This window comes from Nematolebias whitei, chromosome 8 (genome assembly GCF_014905685.2).
Source record: "Nematolebias whitei isolate Nwh7 chromosome 8, NemWhi1, whole genome shotgun sequence".
NCBI classification, from domain to species: Eukaryota; Metazoa; Chordata; class Actinopteri; order Cyprinodontiformes; family Rivulidae; genus Nematolebias; species Nematolebias whitei.
In genome coordinates this window covers 36,126,517-36,142,840 of record NC_056505.1, presented here as the reverse complement: position 1 = coordinate 36,142,840, position 16,324 = coordinate 36,126,517, and the positions used below count along the sequence as shown (strand labels likewise).

Genomic DNA, 16,324 nt, shown 5'->3' with positions numbered 1-16,324 from the left:
TTATTTATTTTGGCAAAGCAGATGTTATTGTACTTATGAATGATTTCCATTACCTGTTTTATTTCCATTTTATTTACATTGGGGTTATGGTAAGCAATGGTGGCATCTGGCAGATCTTTGAGACCATTGTTAAATGTCAACGTTGCGTAAATGAGTTACATTTTACCAACAGCCCTCTGTAAGGTAAACATTTATAAAAAAATATATTTTTAAATGCACAAATCTGCTTTAAATACAACAAACCTAAAGTGAATATTTATCTAAAGCACAACTGTTAGACTACATTTGAGTTGAATGCAGTTGAAGGGCAGACAGCCGGCTGCAACTTGAATGTTACCGGCTGCCTTTTTTCACTCATGCTGTTCTTTGACAATGTTGTTGAGCCAGTTTATCAAGTTGGATACATTAAATCTGGTGCTCTCGTAGGAACTTGTTGTTAGTTTTCACATTTTTAGAGCCAGATTCACACTGCAGGATTTTAAACCCAATTTTACTCTGTAGAAAAATGTTGGCAGTTTCAGACAAATGACCCAAATGTGAGGGAAGACTGAAGTTAGATTTGCAGTCACTAATGTGTAAATACTTTATGAACCTCAAAAGGGGAGACACGCCAGCCAAGTTATCTAACATGCTTGATCATTTGAGAATAAAAAGGGTGTTTGGAGTTGTTCATTTACCGTACATGTCAACTACCAGTGATTAAAGTTCAAGCAGTAGGGTGAGGAGGAGCCGTAGATATGAGAAACTGGTAAGAGCAATAAAACAGATAAACATACAAAACATGACACTTTGAAGAATGTATGTTCTTCTTAGAAGCAGGAAGTTTTCAGGATTTAATATAACAAAAATATATATATATATATGAGAATTCATAAATCCTCTAAAAACTGGAGGGAAATAAAAATGTAACCAAATGTAATTTTTTGATTTTATTGTTAATTTCTTATGTCGGTGTTAAGAAACCTTTCTGCGTGATGTCTACAACGGTTTGATGTCGGATCTTTTAAGTAAGTTTGAGCTCAAGTCAGGCATGAATTAATTTTAATGTGCGACTCCCTCTCTCCCCAGCTGGTATTGTCTGGACCCACTGGTACTTTAAAGCTCTGGATCACAAGATATGTGAGCATAAATCAATGTGATGACACCAGAAACTTTTTGTCTTCTTCTCTTTCAGGTCCTCTCACATCAGATGTGATGCCAAATGGAAACGGACTAGCAGATGGATTCAGTACTGCAGGGGACACCCTTATAAATGGGCCCCTAACGCTGATAGTTCCTCCCCAGAGCACCAGCTCCCCCATCAGCTCTCAGACCCCAGAGTCCTCACCAGGTGTGGCTGCTTATCCGCCCATGGTACTAGAGAAGTCTGAGGAGGCTAGTGCTGAGGTCACGGTTCACAAGAGCGATGCTTTGCAGTCGCTCAGACTCAGTATGCCTATGCAGGAGACTGAACTGTGTAAGCATAAACTTCTGTGAAGTGAATGCCCCTTCTCTATCCCTTTGGCTTTAACCTGATTGTGCTGTGGAATGTTTTAGCTTGTTTACTTACCTTTTTCTAACTTTTGTCCATATTATCTGGACACAAGGATTCAGTGGGGCCCTGTTTAGTTGTATGTCTACCACCTTTCTAAAACTCCCCTGGTCATTTTGAGTGCTTGATTAATAAAATGTGTGTTTAATGTGAACATTTGCATGGAGTGATGATTGTTTTTGAACTAATCTCTGTGTTGGTAAAATGTTTTTTTGTTTAAAAATTACACATTTTACAGTTGGACACAGTTGCTATTGTGCATTTTGAAATATAGTATTCAGTCATGAAAACCTGTTTTTTCTTCAGTTTTCACTTCATAATAATCGCAGAGAATTTGTAACGCCACAAGCGAAGCCTAATGACCGACATGATTAAGTTAATTCTTGTTCAAATGCTTTAATGAGAGCCGTTATTCTGTTTGACTAAAGTCCTCTCCCTGCAGCCAACCAGAAGCCGTCGATGGAGATGGAAAATGAAGAAAAGATTCGCCTGGAGGCTCGCCGGCGTCTGGAGGAGCAACTCAAACAGTACAGGGTGCAGAGACACAAGGAGAGGGTGAGTGAGTGCTGCTGGTGACAACTTATGGATGGCTTTAATAGTTTAACAGTTTTCTAATTTTACATAATATCAAGTCTTTTGTTTCCTTTTAAAATCTGCTAAACCAGCCCTCGTTAGGGCTTTTGTCGAAAGCTACTGTTGATAAAATCATTGCTCATGGCCAATGTCATGTTGGAAAATATGATCTGAAGCAGGGCTCCCCGACCATTTTGGTACTGGATCACATAAAAAGAAAAAGTATTATTATTTCGATTATCCCCCGTTTGTCTGCATGGTATTTTATTTTGAAAATCAGTGCTTGCTTGACTCGGGTCTTTTTTTTTTTTTTTTGCACCAGTAAGCTCTCAAACTAATTTTAGCAAAAATGAGTAAAAAAAAAAACAAACGTCGCTGGAGAGCTTCTTTAAAAAGGAATAGGCCTGATGAAGAGACAGCTGTCACCAAAATAAAAGCAGCTTTGAAAAGAAAACGCCACAAGTCCTACAGGTTCGTCACAACAACCAGGCGAGTCGCACACGCTGAGCAAGCTCTGCGTGATATGTGGCAACCCGCTGTCCATCGAAGCCCTGAGACCTTCAGAGCTGCTGGAGACTGAGCCCCTTCATTAAAAGACTTTCTTGTTTTTTGAAAGAGAAAAATTAAATACAAAGATCAGAAACCATTATTAAGAACGTCACTTAATTAAATGTCTGCACTGAGAGCATCATATTTAGTGGATAACAGCATTGATAAAATGTTATATTAATTAAATCACTAAATGGAAATATAGGTGAAATTACAACATATAAAATTATAATTAATATATAGATGTTATAATTAAATGTGATGCACCTTATTGTTTTGTTATGCGCGTGAGCTCGCCTCACATTCACATCCCTGCAGCTGGTCTAATTGTCTTGCGTGAAACTGGTCTGTGGTTGGTGACCCCTGACCCAGAGTATTAAAATGTCAGCTGTTGTACAAAAATTATTTTAATTTCTGAACATTTTTTGTTTTGCCACTTTTTTCAGTCTCACCGCACCACTGCCAAAAACCGCCCCTTCAGTACTTTAGACCCAGAGCTCATGCTCCATCCTGAGGCCCTTCCCCGGGCTAACACTGTTGCCATGACCAAGGAGTATTCTTTCCTCAGGACCAGTGTTCCACGAGGCCCCAAACTGGGAAGCCTGGGAATTCCACCCTCCAAGGAGAAGAAGTCTAGATCACCTCGTCTGAATAAAATTCACTCTTTGGCCGACTATAAGACTCCAGAGAGTGATGGTGGAAGTGGAGAAGGTAGAGCCATGACAGCAGATAACACTGGGGGCTCCTTTCAGTCCACCATTAGCTCTGTGTCCACACTGTCAGAAGTCAGTGTCATGTCCGAGTCCAGCACAGATCTGAAGGCCGGGGCTTCTCTCCAAGTCAGTGACAACGTGTCAGAGCTCGATGGCAGCGATTCAGGAGTGAGGCCAGGGAATGATGGCAATGATAGTGACAGCTCTTCTTACAGCAGCGTCTCCACAAAGGGAAACTACAGGATGCTCTCAGCTGCTGTGGAAAGGCAGCAAGGGCCATACACCGTAGAGGGAAGAGAGATTGCCCCAGAGGCCATGGGTCAGTTCCCGTCTTTACAAGAGGTCCTTCAGGCAGCAAGTGAGGAGCAGCACCTGCTGGAGATGGAACAGGAGAGAGAAGGAACAGCAGAACCCCGAAGCCGCAGAGACAGTTTCTCCTCCAGGTATTTTTCTCTGTTTCAAGAAGGTTTGAATTCAGTAATGACATGGCGCCTATGAATTTTGTTAAACTGTATAATTTAATGCAGAACTTGTCAACTAATTTTCTATTTTTGAAATTCAGTGTCTCTTTGGAAAGTTCAGTGATGGGCCATGACGAGATGCTTCAGGTGCTGAAAGAGAAAATGAGACTCGAGGGTCAGTTGGAGTCTTTGTCATCTGAGGCCAGTCAGGTAATAAAACTAAGAGATCCTAATACTTAATTTATTTCTCTCACACACTGCATCTACAGCTACACCAAAAATCACAAAAAATACATTGAACCATCTTTCAAACAATGTTTAAGGAGAATCTGTTGTGGTGTATTTTTCACCCTATAAGTTGCATTTTTTTGCATAATTTGCATTGCACTGCGACTTATACACCAAAGCGACCTATTTATGGATTTTTCCCCCATATTTTTAAACTAATTTTTGGCTGAGATATGACTGTTTTCATTCTTTGACTGAAAATATTGAACACTATAATTTTCAGCCGCTAGATGGCAGCAGAGTAGGTTGGCATGCCGTTGTGTCATGTAATATGTACAAGTGACTATTAATGACACCTGCCACCTTCGTCTTGCTCGCTGCTTGGAGCAACCATCAAATCAGCTTCATTTTGCTGCGCCGCCCGCCGAAATGAAGCTGATTTGACCATTAAAGTGCATTTATTAAGTAAAAGTTCAACTGAGACACACCTTTACTATAATGTCGAGCAAACAAATAATTGCTTTAGATGCTTATCTTGTTATATTTTTGAAGAAATTCGCAGCGTTCCTCCTTTCTGATTTCCTCCATGTCTGTGCCCGGAGCACCGAGGCAGTGAATACTTTTAAAATGAAGCTGATTTGACCATTTAAGTTCTTTTTATTAAGTAAAAGTTCAACTGAGACACACCTTTACTACAAATTCAAGCAAACAAATTGTTTTTAGGTGTTTATCCTGTTAAATTTTGAAGAAATGCACAGCGACTCATCCCTCTGATACAACTGATTTGACCATCAAAGACCTTTTTATTAAGGAATTAAGGCCATTTGGCAGCCAATTGATTTTTGGCACAACACCGGCCCACATTTCCGGGTTGTCAGCGGTGACACGAAACAAATGCGACGCGTCAGTGGTGACGCATAATAGATGCAACGTATTTATGGATTTTTCCACTTTATTAGACATATTTGGACTGATGCAACTTATAGGGCGGTGCGACGTGTACGGTGGAAAATACAGTACACATTTTGATTCAAGGTGTTTTAGAACCACTTGGTGTTCTTTGACAAGTCATTTAAATGAATTATGACAGAGGTCAGAGCCACAGATGGACCATCACTCAAGCAATTTGCACCCATTCTCTTAAGCACACGAGTGATGGTGGCAGTTTTACTGACTTTTTTTTTTTTTTTTACCAGAAGGAAACCTCCCCTCAGAACCAGGCTCAGGATGGGCAGCCATCTGCCTCACCTGGCTGGGGTTAGAGAGAACAGAAAAGAGACACAAAAACAACACATGACAGGTCCAGGTGTACTTTCTATGAGAAGAAGAAACAAACACGTTAATGATGAAAATAATAAGAAATACAAACATGGAGAGTCGAGTGAGTAAAATCAGCAGCAGAGAGAGGAAATGTGGTCAGTTTGTCCTCTTGACAGTCTAAGCCTATAGCAGCATAACTATGGGATAATTTGAAACCAAAATCAATCTTAACTATAGGATTTATCAAAAAGGTAAGGTTTAGGCCAATTTTTGTTTTGTTTTACATAATCCAGTTCTGTTTTGTGTTTAATAAAATAAGAATAATGTTCTTAAATTTTTTTACATAATTTTAAAGACGTGCAAATAATCAGATAATTATGTTGTGAGATGTGAAACCTTAAAAATGAAATAAACTAATAATACATGTAGCTGAGTGTGTAGCTCAGTAACTGCTACCCATCAAGCTCACAGCACCCATGAAGCGCTATTACACTGGACACTCTAGGAAGGCTTGAGTAAGATGCTGTAACCACTTGTCTGTTCCTCTAGGCTCTTAAGGAGAAGACGGAGCTTCAGGCCCAGCTTGCTACAGTGAATGCTCAGCTGCAGGCTAAAAAAGAAGAGGCTCAAGCCAGCCAGGAGAAGCAAAGTGCTCTCACTACAGAGGTTGGCTCACTGCGGCAGACCTGCAGCCAGCTAGAAAAGGCCATGGTGGAGCTCCAGAGCAGTCTGGAGAGCAAGAATGCCAGTTTGACTTCTCTAAACAATGACCTGAAGGTTTCTGAAGACCAATACAACAGGTTGATGGTGAAAGTGGAGGAGCAGCAAAACTCTGTAACTTCGAGGGACATCACAGGTAAATAATGGAGAGTCGTGGGCATGTGTGTGTATATGTATGGTATGGTATAAAGTTTATTCATTTAAAAAAAGTACAAAACAATTCCATAACAATATAAAAAAGATACAAAAGATTTAAAATGAAAAACAGCAGAAAGAAGAAAAAATCTTATTATATCTGCCCCTTTTTTCAAACAATTATTTCAATCATAATAATTTTCAAGTAAAAGAACAAAATGAATAACTAATTGTTCTAATTCTAATATATTATATAATGTATTCTGTAGATGTGTGTGACTGTGTTTATAAACTGGATGCTTTTGTTCTCTCTTGCAGTTCACGAGTTACGTCAGCAGATGGGGGGTCTTCAGAGTCAGCTTCAGCAGGTGCAGTTGGAGCGCAGCACCCTGCAGAGCCGACTAAAGACCTCTCAGGCTGAGATCGACTCGCTCCAGCAGGTCAGACAGTGGTACCAGCAACAACTAGTTCTGGCCCAGGAGGCAAGAGTTCGACTGCAAAGTGAAATGTCTAACATGCAGGTAACAACTCTGCCTGTTCTATCAGTTTGAATACAAGTGTTCGGCACTGAACAAGCAGCACAAGGAGGCATCACAAGCGACTATGTTTACTTAGTTTTCTTTCTGTCAAAGGTTGGACAGATGAGTCAGATCGGCGTTATGGAACATTTGAAGCTGGAAAATGTGACTCTTTCTCATCAACTCACTGAGACCCAACACCGCTCCATCAAAGAAAAGGAGCGCATTGCTGTACAGCTGCAAAGCATTGAGGTATATTTTCTCATTGCAGTCGTTAGGTTTGTAAAAGCCAAAGTAAATGTAACTTTATTTTAATTCTCCTGGGGTTCCAGCATTGTGAGGAAAAAGGTTTTTAAAACATCTGGTTGTGAACTGTACATAAACATCTTGTTCCTGTCTGATGTAGGCAGACATGCTGACTCAAGAAGCTGCTTACAAGCAGATTCAGGATGCAAAGTCTATGGTGGAGGAGGATCTGCAGCATAAACTGGTGGAGTTTGAAGATGAGCGAGATCGCTTAATAAAATTGGCTAACACAGCCAGCACCCTGGAAAGGGAACTGGAGCAGGTAGTCAGACCAAACAGAACTTGTTTTCTTCCTGGAACGGGCTGCAAACTTAACTGTACTCTAGTTTAACTTCCTGTGACATTATTATTATTATTTCTTTCTTTCAGGTGAAGTTGACTCTTTACCAAAAGGACGTGCAACTGCAGGCACTTCAGAAAGAACATCTAGAGCTGATGCGCCAGCTGACAGCAACTCAGGAGAATCTACACACCAAAGAGCAGTCCATCAACCAGCTGGAGGCCCGATATCTGGAGCTGGAGGCCCAGTTGGCTGAGCTGCAGGCAGAAAGCTGCACCAAGGATGACAACATCCAGTACCTCCAGAATGAGAAGATAGTCCTGGAGGTTGCACTCCAAGCAGCCCGAGCTGAGAAGAGCCAACTAGATGAGAGCGCAGAGCGACTGGGAGAAGATGTGTTGGTGGCCTCAGATGTATTGGATCAGCTCCGACAAGAAGTCCAAGTCAAAGCCAGTCAGGTATGAGATTACAGACTCCACTGTTATTTTAACTCAAAGGTAGCTTAGTATAAAGTTTATCACAACCCGTGACAAAAAGCCTTCATATACTGGAAAAAGTTGCACTTCCTGTGAAAATGCAGTGCGAGTGCTTATTGCTGAATGATTTTGCTGAAAGCTGCTGAAGAAGCTGAAACTTAAGCAGTTCAATCACTGAACTGTCACCACTTGTTTAATATGAGCAGCTGAAAATGTAACTAAAAATAGTTGAATGAGTAGAGTAAACTGTTTGTTAGCGTTTCCACAACTCCATCCATTATCTTTTACCCGCTTCTTCCAATTTGGGTCACGGGTGTCGCCGGTGTCCATGTCCAGCAATCACTGTGTGAGGGGCGGGGTACACCCTGGACAGGTCTCTAGTCCATCACAGGGCCACATAGAGACAAACAATCATTCACTCTCTCTCTCACACCTAGGGACAATTTAGAGTTACTAATCAGTCGAACACATGTTTTTGATCTGTGGGAGGGAACTGGAGTACCCGGAGAAAACCCACGCATGAACAGAGAGAACATGCAAATTCCACCCAGAAAGGCCCCCCAGACTGGGATTTGAACCGGCAACCTTCTCACTGAGAGGCAACAGCTGTACCAGTTGCACCACCGTGCTGCGTTTCCGCAACTCATTCAACATAAAAAATTTAAAAATCATCAAAATGCTAGCAAAAAGCAGGAAAATGTTCGATAAGGGCCAGAATTAGCTAAATGCTAGCTAAGGGTCAAAAGTAGCTAAACACTAGCAAAAAAAAAAAAAAAGCTAGCTTAGAGCCATCCATCCATCCATTTTCTTTACCCGCTTATTCCATTTTGGGTCACGGGGGTCGCTGGTGCCCATGTCCAGCAATCACTGTGCGAGGGGCGGGGTACACCCTGGACAAGTCTCCAGTCCATCACAGGGACACATAGAGACAAATGAGACAAACAACCATTCACTCTCTCACTCACCTAGGGACAATTTAGAGTTACCAATCAGCCTAACATGCATGTTTTTGGTCTGTGGGAGGAAACCGGAGTACCCGGAGAAAACCCACGCATGCACGGAGAGAACATGCAAACTCCACCCAGAAAGGCCCCTGGACCGGGGTTTGAACCAGGGACCAGCTCGCTGAGGGGCAGCAGCTCTACCAGTTGCGCCACCGTGCTGCCCAGCTTAGAGCCAAAAGTAGCAAAATGTTAGGAAAAATACATGAAAGAGCTAGTGCTAGAAATAACAAAACGCTACTAAAAAAGTCAGACAAAAATAATTTAGAGGCAGAGGAATCAAAATACTGACAAAAAGCAGAAAAATGCTAGCTAAGAGCCAGAAGTAGCAGGACAAAGCTAGCTAGCTCACAGCTAAAGTAGCTAAACACCAGCAAAAAACAAGTTTAAGATAATTAGTCGGATGTAGACAAATGCTAGGAAAAAGCTGAAAAACTATCTAGGGGCTGAGATGGGGTAGATGTAGGGCAGCCGACCTGGGACCAGAAAGTCGTGGTTCAACTCCCAGCCATGCCCACATGTCGTGGTGTCTCTGAGCAAGACACCTAATCCCTAATTGCTCCCCGGGTGCTTACATAGCCTCAGGTGCGATGGCAGAGAATGAATTTTGGCATTGAATGGAAACATACAGTGATGACAATCTCAGACTTTCCTTCCCTTAAGCAGGAAGAAGCTTCAATGACTAAAAATTTGTGAAATTAGCTGAAATTAGCAAAAGAAAATTAGCTGAAAAGGCAAAAAGAAAAAAAAAAACGTGGCAGAAGATGGCAGAAAGAGCTTTTTTTTTTAATTAGGTTGCAATCTGAAAAGTATCTGAAAAAGCAGAAAAAAACTTTAATTAGCAGACGAAAGTGGAAAGAGTACATTTGCTGAATTTGGCTGAAAGAAGCTAAAATGAGCACAAAAAATGTGGAATTAGCTGAAAAAGTTAAAATTAGCATAAAAACAGCTAAACAGTTGCTGGGAAGGCAGAAATGGTTGAAATAAGCTGAAAGGAGGACGATAATAACAGAAAAAACATTTGAAATTAGCTGAAAGTTGCTAACGAAAGCTAAAATTATCACAAAGAAGCTGTAAAGACAGAACCAGAACAAAATGTGAAATGAGCAGTGAAAAACGGATCAAAGGATTTGAAGGATGTGACGTGAGCTCCATTAATTTTCACTGAGACAAAAATGTGTGAGAAAGCTAAATATTTCTAATCCAACTTTAATCGTCAAGCACGTTACACACCAACCACCAAGTGCTGTACAGAATCACATTCAAACACGGCTCATACTAATACAATAAAAACACAAGTGGAATAAACCAAGTAATAAAAAAACAGTAAAATGCATAAGATCTGATGAAACAATAAAACCTACAAAAATAAAAATCAGGTAAAAATCAATAAAAACAACCCTTTACAAAGTGTTAAAAGCCAAAAAACGCCTGTTTTGAGATGGAGGGGCAGCTCTTCCACAGACTGCTTAATAAATAAGCATTCACACAAACATTTGTTGTGTAACGTTTGAAATTGAGAGATCTAGAAGGTGTGTTTTAAATTTTATTAATTCGTGTGTTTCTGTATGCAATGTTTTATAAGAACCCATCAAAATTTACAAAGTTACATGTTCAGAATAAATTAAAATGACATTAAAATGAGCTCTCCTCAGATTTTGTTATGAAACTGTTGCATTACAGATTGAAGCTCTACAACAAGAAAACAACTCCCTGAAGAAACAAGCTCAGAAGTTAAAGGAGCAGTTCCAGCAGCAAAAGGTAAAATCTGGCCCTGCCTCTTACTTAAGAGTGCAGACACTTATTTCTCATTAGAGAATAAAAATCGTGAAGTTAGGAAGAAAACGTGCATGCAAAATTTAGATGGTTTTGTCACAAATGTTCCAGCTGGCTAAATGCTGATGGTGGTGTGGGAGGATGCATTTCAGAGCCACATGGCAGATTTAGTGAAGAATGCTCAAAGTGCTGGTTAACGTGCCTTGTTGGATGGAGCAGTGGTTATTTATGGCATTGACAAGCTGTCATGAAGAAGGCGGAGTTATTGGACACAGTGACAGAAATGTTGTCATCCATTATTTTTCATTTTAGGGCGCGTACTTTTATATAATCTCATCAAAAATTGACATTTGTCTTTGTCCATCAAATTAATGTACTTCTGGTGGTGAGCAATTGGGTATTTTCACAAAACGTCTTTCTCTCGCCGCTGCATTGAAATAAAAAAACTTTAGACAAAAAAATTGAGTCACACACTTTGACTGAAAATTATCTAAGAAAACAAGACGAGAGTATAGGAGGTTGTTCTCTTCCATTTATATTAGAAATAGGTGAACTGCGTTTAAACTTGTCCCTTATCCTACCTACAAGTTAATGATTGTTTTTTTTTTTAAATGTTTTTTTAATATAATTTTTGCGTATTTAAATAACTTAACATCGGTGTAATTTTGCACATGTAAAAAATTTACTTTTTTTTTTTTTAAATATACACTTTATTTTAAAGGCTCTGCTTTAAAAAAATCTTTTTGTTTCTGACATTTTTTTAGTTTTAAAAATGCTAATTCCTGTTTTTGGAACAAAACTTTAAAGAGTAAAAGCCCTAGAAATAAACTGTATTGATTAACATTTATTTAACCAGTCAAATCCCATTGAGATCACAGAACTCTCTTGCAAAGGAGGCCTGGGCCTGAAGGCAGCCTAACGTGCATGTTTTTGGACTGTGGGAGGAAACCCATGCATGCACAGAGAGAACATGCAAACTCCACACAGAAAGAGTCCAGGTCCAATCCCGGGATTGAACCCAGGACCTTCTTGTTGTGAGGCAACAATGCTAACCATTGAGCCGTCGTGCTGACATTTGATTGAGTGACTGATTGATTGACTTTAGCTAATAGAGTTTTAGTTCTATGTAAACCTTTCACCATGAAGCAAATGCTGATTTCACAGGTGATGGTTGAAGCCTACCGCCGGGACGCCAGCTCCAAAGACCAGCTCATTAATGAGCTTAAGTCCACCAAAAAGCGTCTGTTGGTGGAGGTGAAGGACCTAAAGCAGGAGCTTCTGGGCGCCCAGGGTGAGAAGCAGAAGGCTGAGCTGGAGCAGGCTCGCTTACAGAAGGAGGTCGCAAGAGTCCAGGAACAAATCTGTGACATGGAAGCCCATCTGCAAGTGATTCAGACAGAAAGGGATCAACTAGAAACCCAGATCCAGGTACTAGAAATTCACTGTTGGCTACCAAATATATTTTGCAAAACATTTCAACGGTAAAGGTAAAGAGAATTAAAACTCGTCTCGCAGTATTGGATCATGATGGAGAATGTGTGGTTTCCCTCTTTGCTCAGTCTCTGCAGTTCGATCAGAGCCAGCTAGCAGCAGTGACTCAAGAGAATGAGAGTCTGAGGAAACAGGTGGAGCAAATGGAGGGCGAAGCCAAAAAGTAAGTCATGTGATGCTGAGAGATTACAGAAGTTGGATAAAAAATTCCCACAGTGATGACGTGGACTGCGATGCATGTTTTAGTTGCTGTTCTAATTATAAATGCAAACACCGGACAGATTATACGACGTCTGATCTCATGGAAATATGAGTTAGTTCGTATGATTTAGTACATACATGTAAACACTTAGTGTTTTTGTATTCGCAATTTTATTGAATATGTTTTGCACATCAATAATCTTGTGCCCAGATTTGATGCTGTGAGCCAAGTTGATTTCTTATGTGCATCAAAACAGGGCCATTTCAGAACAGAAGGTCCGCATGAAGAGGCTGGGAACAGATTTGACCAGCGCTCAGAAGGAGATGAAAGCCAAACACAAAGCCTACGAGAATGCTGTCAGCATCTTGAGCAGAAGGCTTCAAGAGGCTCTGACTGACAAGGAGACAGCAGAGGCAGAGCTGCTTAAACTCAGGGCCCAGGTTTCAGATGGAGGAAACAGCCAAGCCTTACAGGTAACATGCACACCTGCAAACCTTCCCAGCTCTTAATACGTTTAGACACCCTCAATAACACTAAAGCAGGGGCTCGTTTTGTTTGAGTAAAATTAAAGCGTCTTAGACTGGTCTAAATGAAAACTGAAGATAGTATTTTTTCTGTAGTTAAAGAGCACGTCGGCATATGTGCCTTTAGATTTTAACATTGCAAGTATATTATATAATCTTTATGTAGAGTCATATTGTGGTTAAGAGGACATACTTTTTTACTTTTACAGCAATTCAATACAATTTAGATTATATAGCACCAAGTCATAACAGACATAACATCTCGGCACTGAACAAATACATTGATATACATAAAAATTCAATTTGTAACATAATTTGTTTAAGGTAGAGTAGCCTTGACCTCTGATAATGGACTTGTGTCTATACTGGTCCTGTTAGACCTCAGTGTTTCATTTGATACAGTTGATCATAATATTCTACTACAGAGACTTGAATATGATATTGGGATTAGAGGAACAGCTCTAAATTGGTTTAAATCTTATTTATCTGATAGATTCCAGTTTGTAAATGTAAATAGTGACTCTTCATACACTAAAGTTACTCATGGAGTTCGTCAGGGTTCAGTGCTTGGACCAACACTCTTTATATATTCTTCTATTTGGTAATGTTATTAAACAGCAAGCAGAACTGTCCAAGCTTACATTTCTCATTTATCTGAAACTGGTTGAAATACATCATAGTTTTATCTATTACACAGGAAAAAATAGAGTCTCTACAAGTTGAGCTGCTGGCTGTGACAAAAAGTAAGACGATGCTAGAAAAGGAGCTGCAGGAAGTGATCACCCTCACCTCCACGGAGCTTGAAGAGTATCAGGAGAAGGTCATGGAGCTTGAGGACGAGGTAAAACATTTAAATTGTCGGTCAGTTTGTAATTCGTTTTAATTGTATTGGTAATTTATCTTCTTTGTAAAACTGGACATAAGTTTTCTACTGTCTTTTCAGATTTACAGTACAGCCCTGAGAGTTGATGTGCTTTCACTTGTGGAACCCCCACACCCACACTTCATGCGTTTTTATATATATTTTGTTTACAGCTTCAAGAGTCACGCTGTTTCAAAAAGAGGATCAGGAAGTTAGAAGATGCCAATAAGAAGTTAGCTCTTGAGCTGGAGCATGAAAAGGGAAAACTGGCGGGGGTAACGCAGTCCCGGAATGCACTGCGAGAACACGCCAACATTTTGGAGTCGGCCCTAGCAAAGAGGGAGGCAGATCTTGTCCAGCTCAACTTGCAGGTGAAATACTGTACCTGCATCTACTTTAACCTAATGGGTACTTTTATCTGGTGAAAAAGTGATTAAAAAAAAAAAAAAACTACATTATTTTTTTCAGGTTCAAGCAGTTCTTAAACGTAAAGAGGAGGAGGATCAGCAAATGAAGCAGTTAGTTCAAACTCTACAGCTCGCTTTGGAGAAGGAGAAAACCAAAGTCAACGATCTGAAAGAACAGGTAGGAGCTCTGTGCTTTGAATCCTGTTTACTGAGGCTCCTGAAAGACCCTTTACACCTGAGAGTTAGGACGTCGTTTGAGTTGTAAATCTGTGGCACACAGATTCTGACACGAGTTATTGTGGTATTTTCTCACATTTCATTCTGACATACTTACAAAATGATGTCAAGCACATGCTGGCTCTTTCCAGTTCTTCTAAAATGAGCCAAGATATTTTACATGGCACATAACAAATCATCTGGATAATTAAAAACAAAAACAAATGTGAACTTTAATACCATATGTCTGTAAGTCTGACTGCAGTGATCATTTTTAAAATTCAGATTTGGAGCGCTGTTGTTTTAGGTTGTAATTAAGAGATGTGTCCTGCAGGTGGCAGCAGCCAAGGCTGAGGCAGCCCATAATAGACGGCACTACAGGGCAGCCATGCTGGAGCTGTCGGAGATCAAGAAGGACTTGCAGACCAAAGACGACCTTATTAAAGCTCTGCGGAGCGAAGCTCAAAAATTGCAGTGTGTAGATTTGTCAGATAAAATATTACTGTTCAGTGAAAATACCGATTTCATATTGCTTTTTTATTTATTTATTTTTTGTTTCACCTTTTTATTGTGTTTTTCTTCTTCAGGTCTCAGGAAGACCAGCACGCTCAGGATGTTTCCAGGTTCCAAGAGGAGCTTGCTGAGGCTCATGGTCAGCTCCAGATCCTCCAGAAACAACTTGATGAGGAACTAGCCAAGCAGCCTCTCACTAACCAAGAGGTACAGACTACTCACCAGACTCTGACATTTCTGATGGTGCTACATACACATTTAAACCTTAACAAACACGAGCTGTGGTCAGCCTCAGGTGCTATTAGGAATGTTTGTTGGACCTGTGTTTCAATATTATATATTATAATAATTGGCCACAATATTTTAGCTGTGCAACCTTTCAGTGCTTTAAAATCTGTTTTAGCCTCTCGGACACGTTCTTTGTGGTAGATCACATTCCTCTCGGCCGTCTTTATGTCTAATTCTGCTGACTCAGGTTGAAGACCTAAAGTGGGAGGTGGAGCAGAAGCAGAGGGAGGTTGAAGCTCAAAAGCAACAGCTGGAGATGATGGAGCAGTGTCACCACAGAGAGTTGGACAACTTACAGACAGCTCTGCAGGCAAGTTTTACTGTGTTCTTAAATATAAATACTATGAATTATAGTTGGCCACGGAGGAAATAACTGACCATTTTAACAATGCTGAATAACATTTGTTGAAGTGAACATTTGTTTGTTGGCAGTGAGTGATTAAATAACAACAATAAAACTTTTTGTGTCAGAACATAAAGGTGGAGCTGGAGTCGGTGCAGGAGGAGCTGAGCAGCTCCAGAAAGGACAAGTTTATGCTGCAGGCTAAAGTTGGTGAGCTGAGGAACAGCATGAAAACTGTTCTGCTGCAGAACCAGCAGCTCAAACAGGACCTGAAGCAGACTCGTCTGAGGAAGGTAAAGCACCTTTGGCTGCCTGTTGCTGTTATACCAAAATGTGAATAGTTTAATTGTGCGACCTAAGACTGACGTTGTAATAATGTTGTTGGAACGGCAGCGCATGGAACTGAAAAGTGAAGGGAACCCATCAAATCCTGTGACACCAGTCAAGATTCCAGACTGTCCTGTGCCTGCCTCATTGCTGGACGAGTTGCTGAAACCTTCAACTTCGGTCAACAAGGAACCCCTCAACAACCTGCACAACTGTCTACGGCAACTCAAGTAAGCTTATCGCCTTATCTGAAGAACTAATAAATTCTAATTAAGTTATGAACGTGCCAAAAATCGTTATTTAATATCTATTTTTAAATCTACTTTTTGTTTTTCAGGGAGGAGATGGACAGCCTTCAGAAGCAGATGGAGGAACACACAGTAACAGTACACGAATCAATGAACTCATGGACAAACACAGCAGAGGGACTGGCTCAACTGGGGCTCCAAAACAACATCTCCAATACACCACCAGTGGTAAACAACACTGTGGTGGAAAACAACAACGAATCAGAAGAGCAGCAATCATAACTGAAGGACTTATCTCAGGCCATCAGAGGAAAACGTGGAGTTTTATCCACAAAGGCACCTTTAAGCCCCATATTCTTTTTGTTTTTCTTCTTTT

At 40.5% G+C, this 16,324-nt stretch overlaps 1 protein-coding gene across 1 annotated transcript; it reads left to right on the top strand.

Annotated features, from left to right (window-relative positions):
* The first annotated feature begins 974 nt into the window (after nt 1-974).
* golga3 (golgin A3) lies at nt 975-16,324 on the top strand. Its single transcript, XM_037680723.1, has 23 exons — nt 975-986; nt 1,069-1,456; nt 1,974-2,086; nt 3,100-3,809; nt 3,929-4,037; nt 5,865-6,171; nt 6,489-6,691; nt 6,803-6,940; nt 7,095-7,256; nt 7,364-7,732; nt 10,435-10,512; nt 11,692-11,955; nt 12,087-12,181; nt 12,477-12,693; nt 13,442-13,585; nt 13,780-13,977; nt 14,075-14,191; nt 14,564-14,703; nt 14,817-14,949; nt 15,218-15,340; nt 15,502-15,666; nt 15,767-15,930; nt 16,038-16,324. The coding sequence occupies exons 1-23, from the start codon at nt 975-977 to the stop codon at nt 16,228-16,230; spliced, it is 4,542 nt and encodes a 1,513-aa protein (XP_037536651.1). The 3' UTR covers nt 16,231-16,324.

What these genes read in the sequence shown, in the direction of transcription:
- golga3 (XM_037680723.1), top strand. An exon ending in AACTAGAAACCCAGATCCAG is followed by an intron (nt 11,956 to 12,086) that starts GTACTAGAAATT and finishes CTCTTTGCTCAG; the next exon opens with TCTCTGCAGTTCGATCAGAG. An exon ending in TTGTCCAGCTCAACTTGCAG is followed by an intron (nt 13,978 to 14,074) that starts GTGAAATACTGT and finishes TATTTTTTTCAG; the next exon opens with GTTCAAGCAGTTCTTAAACG.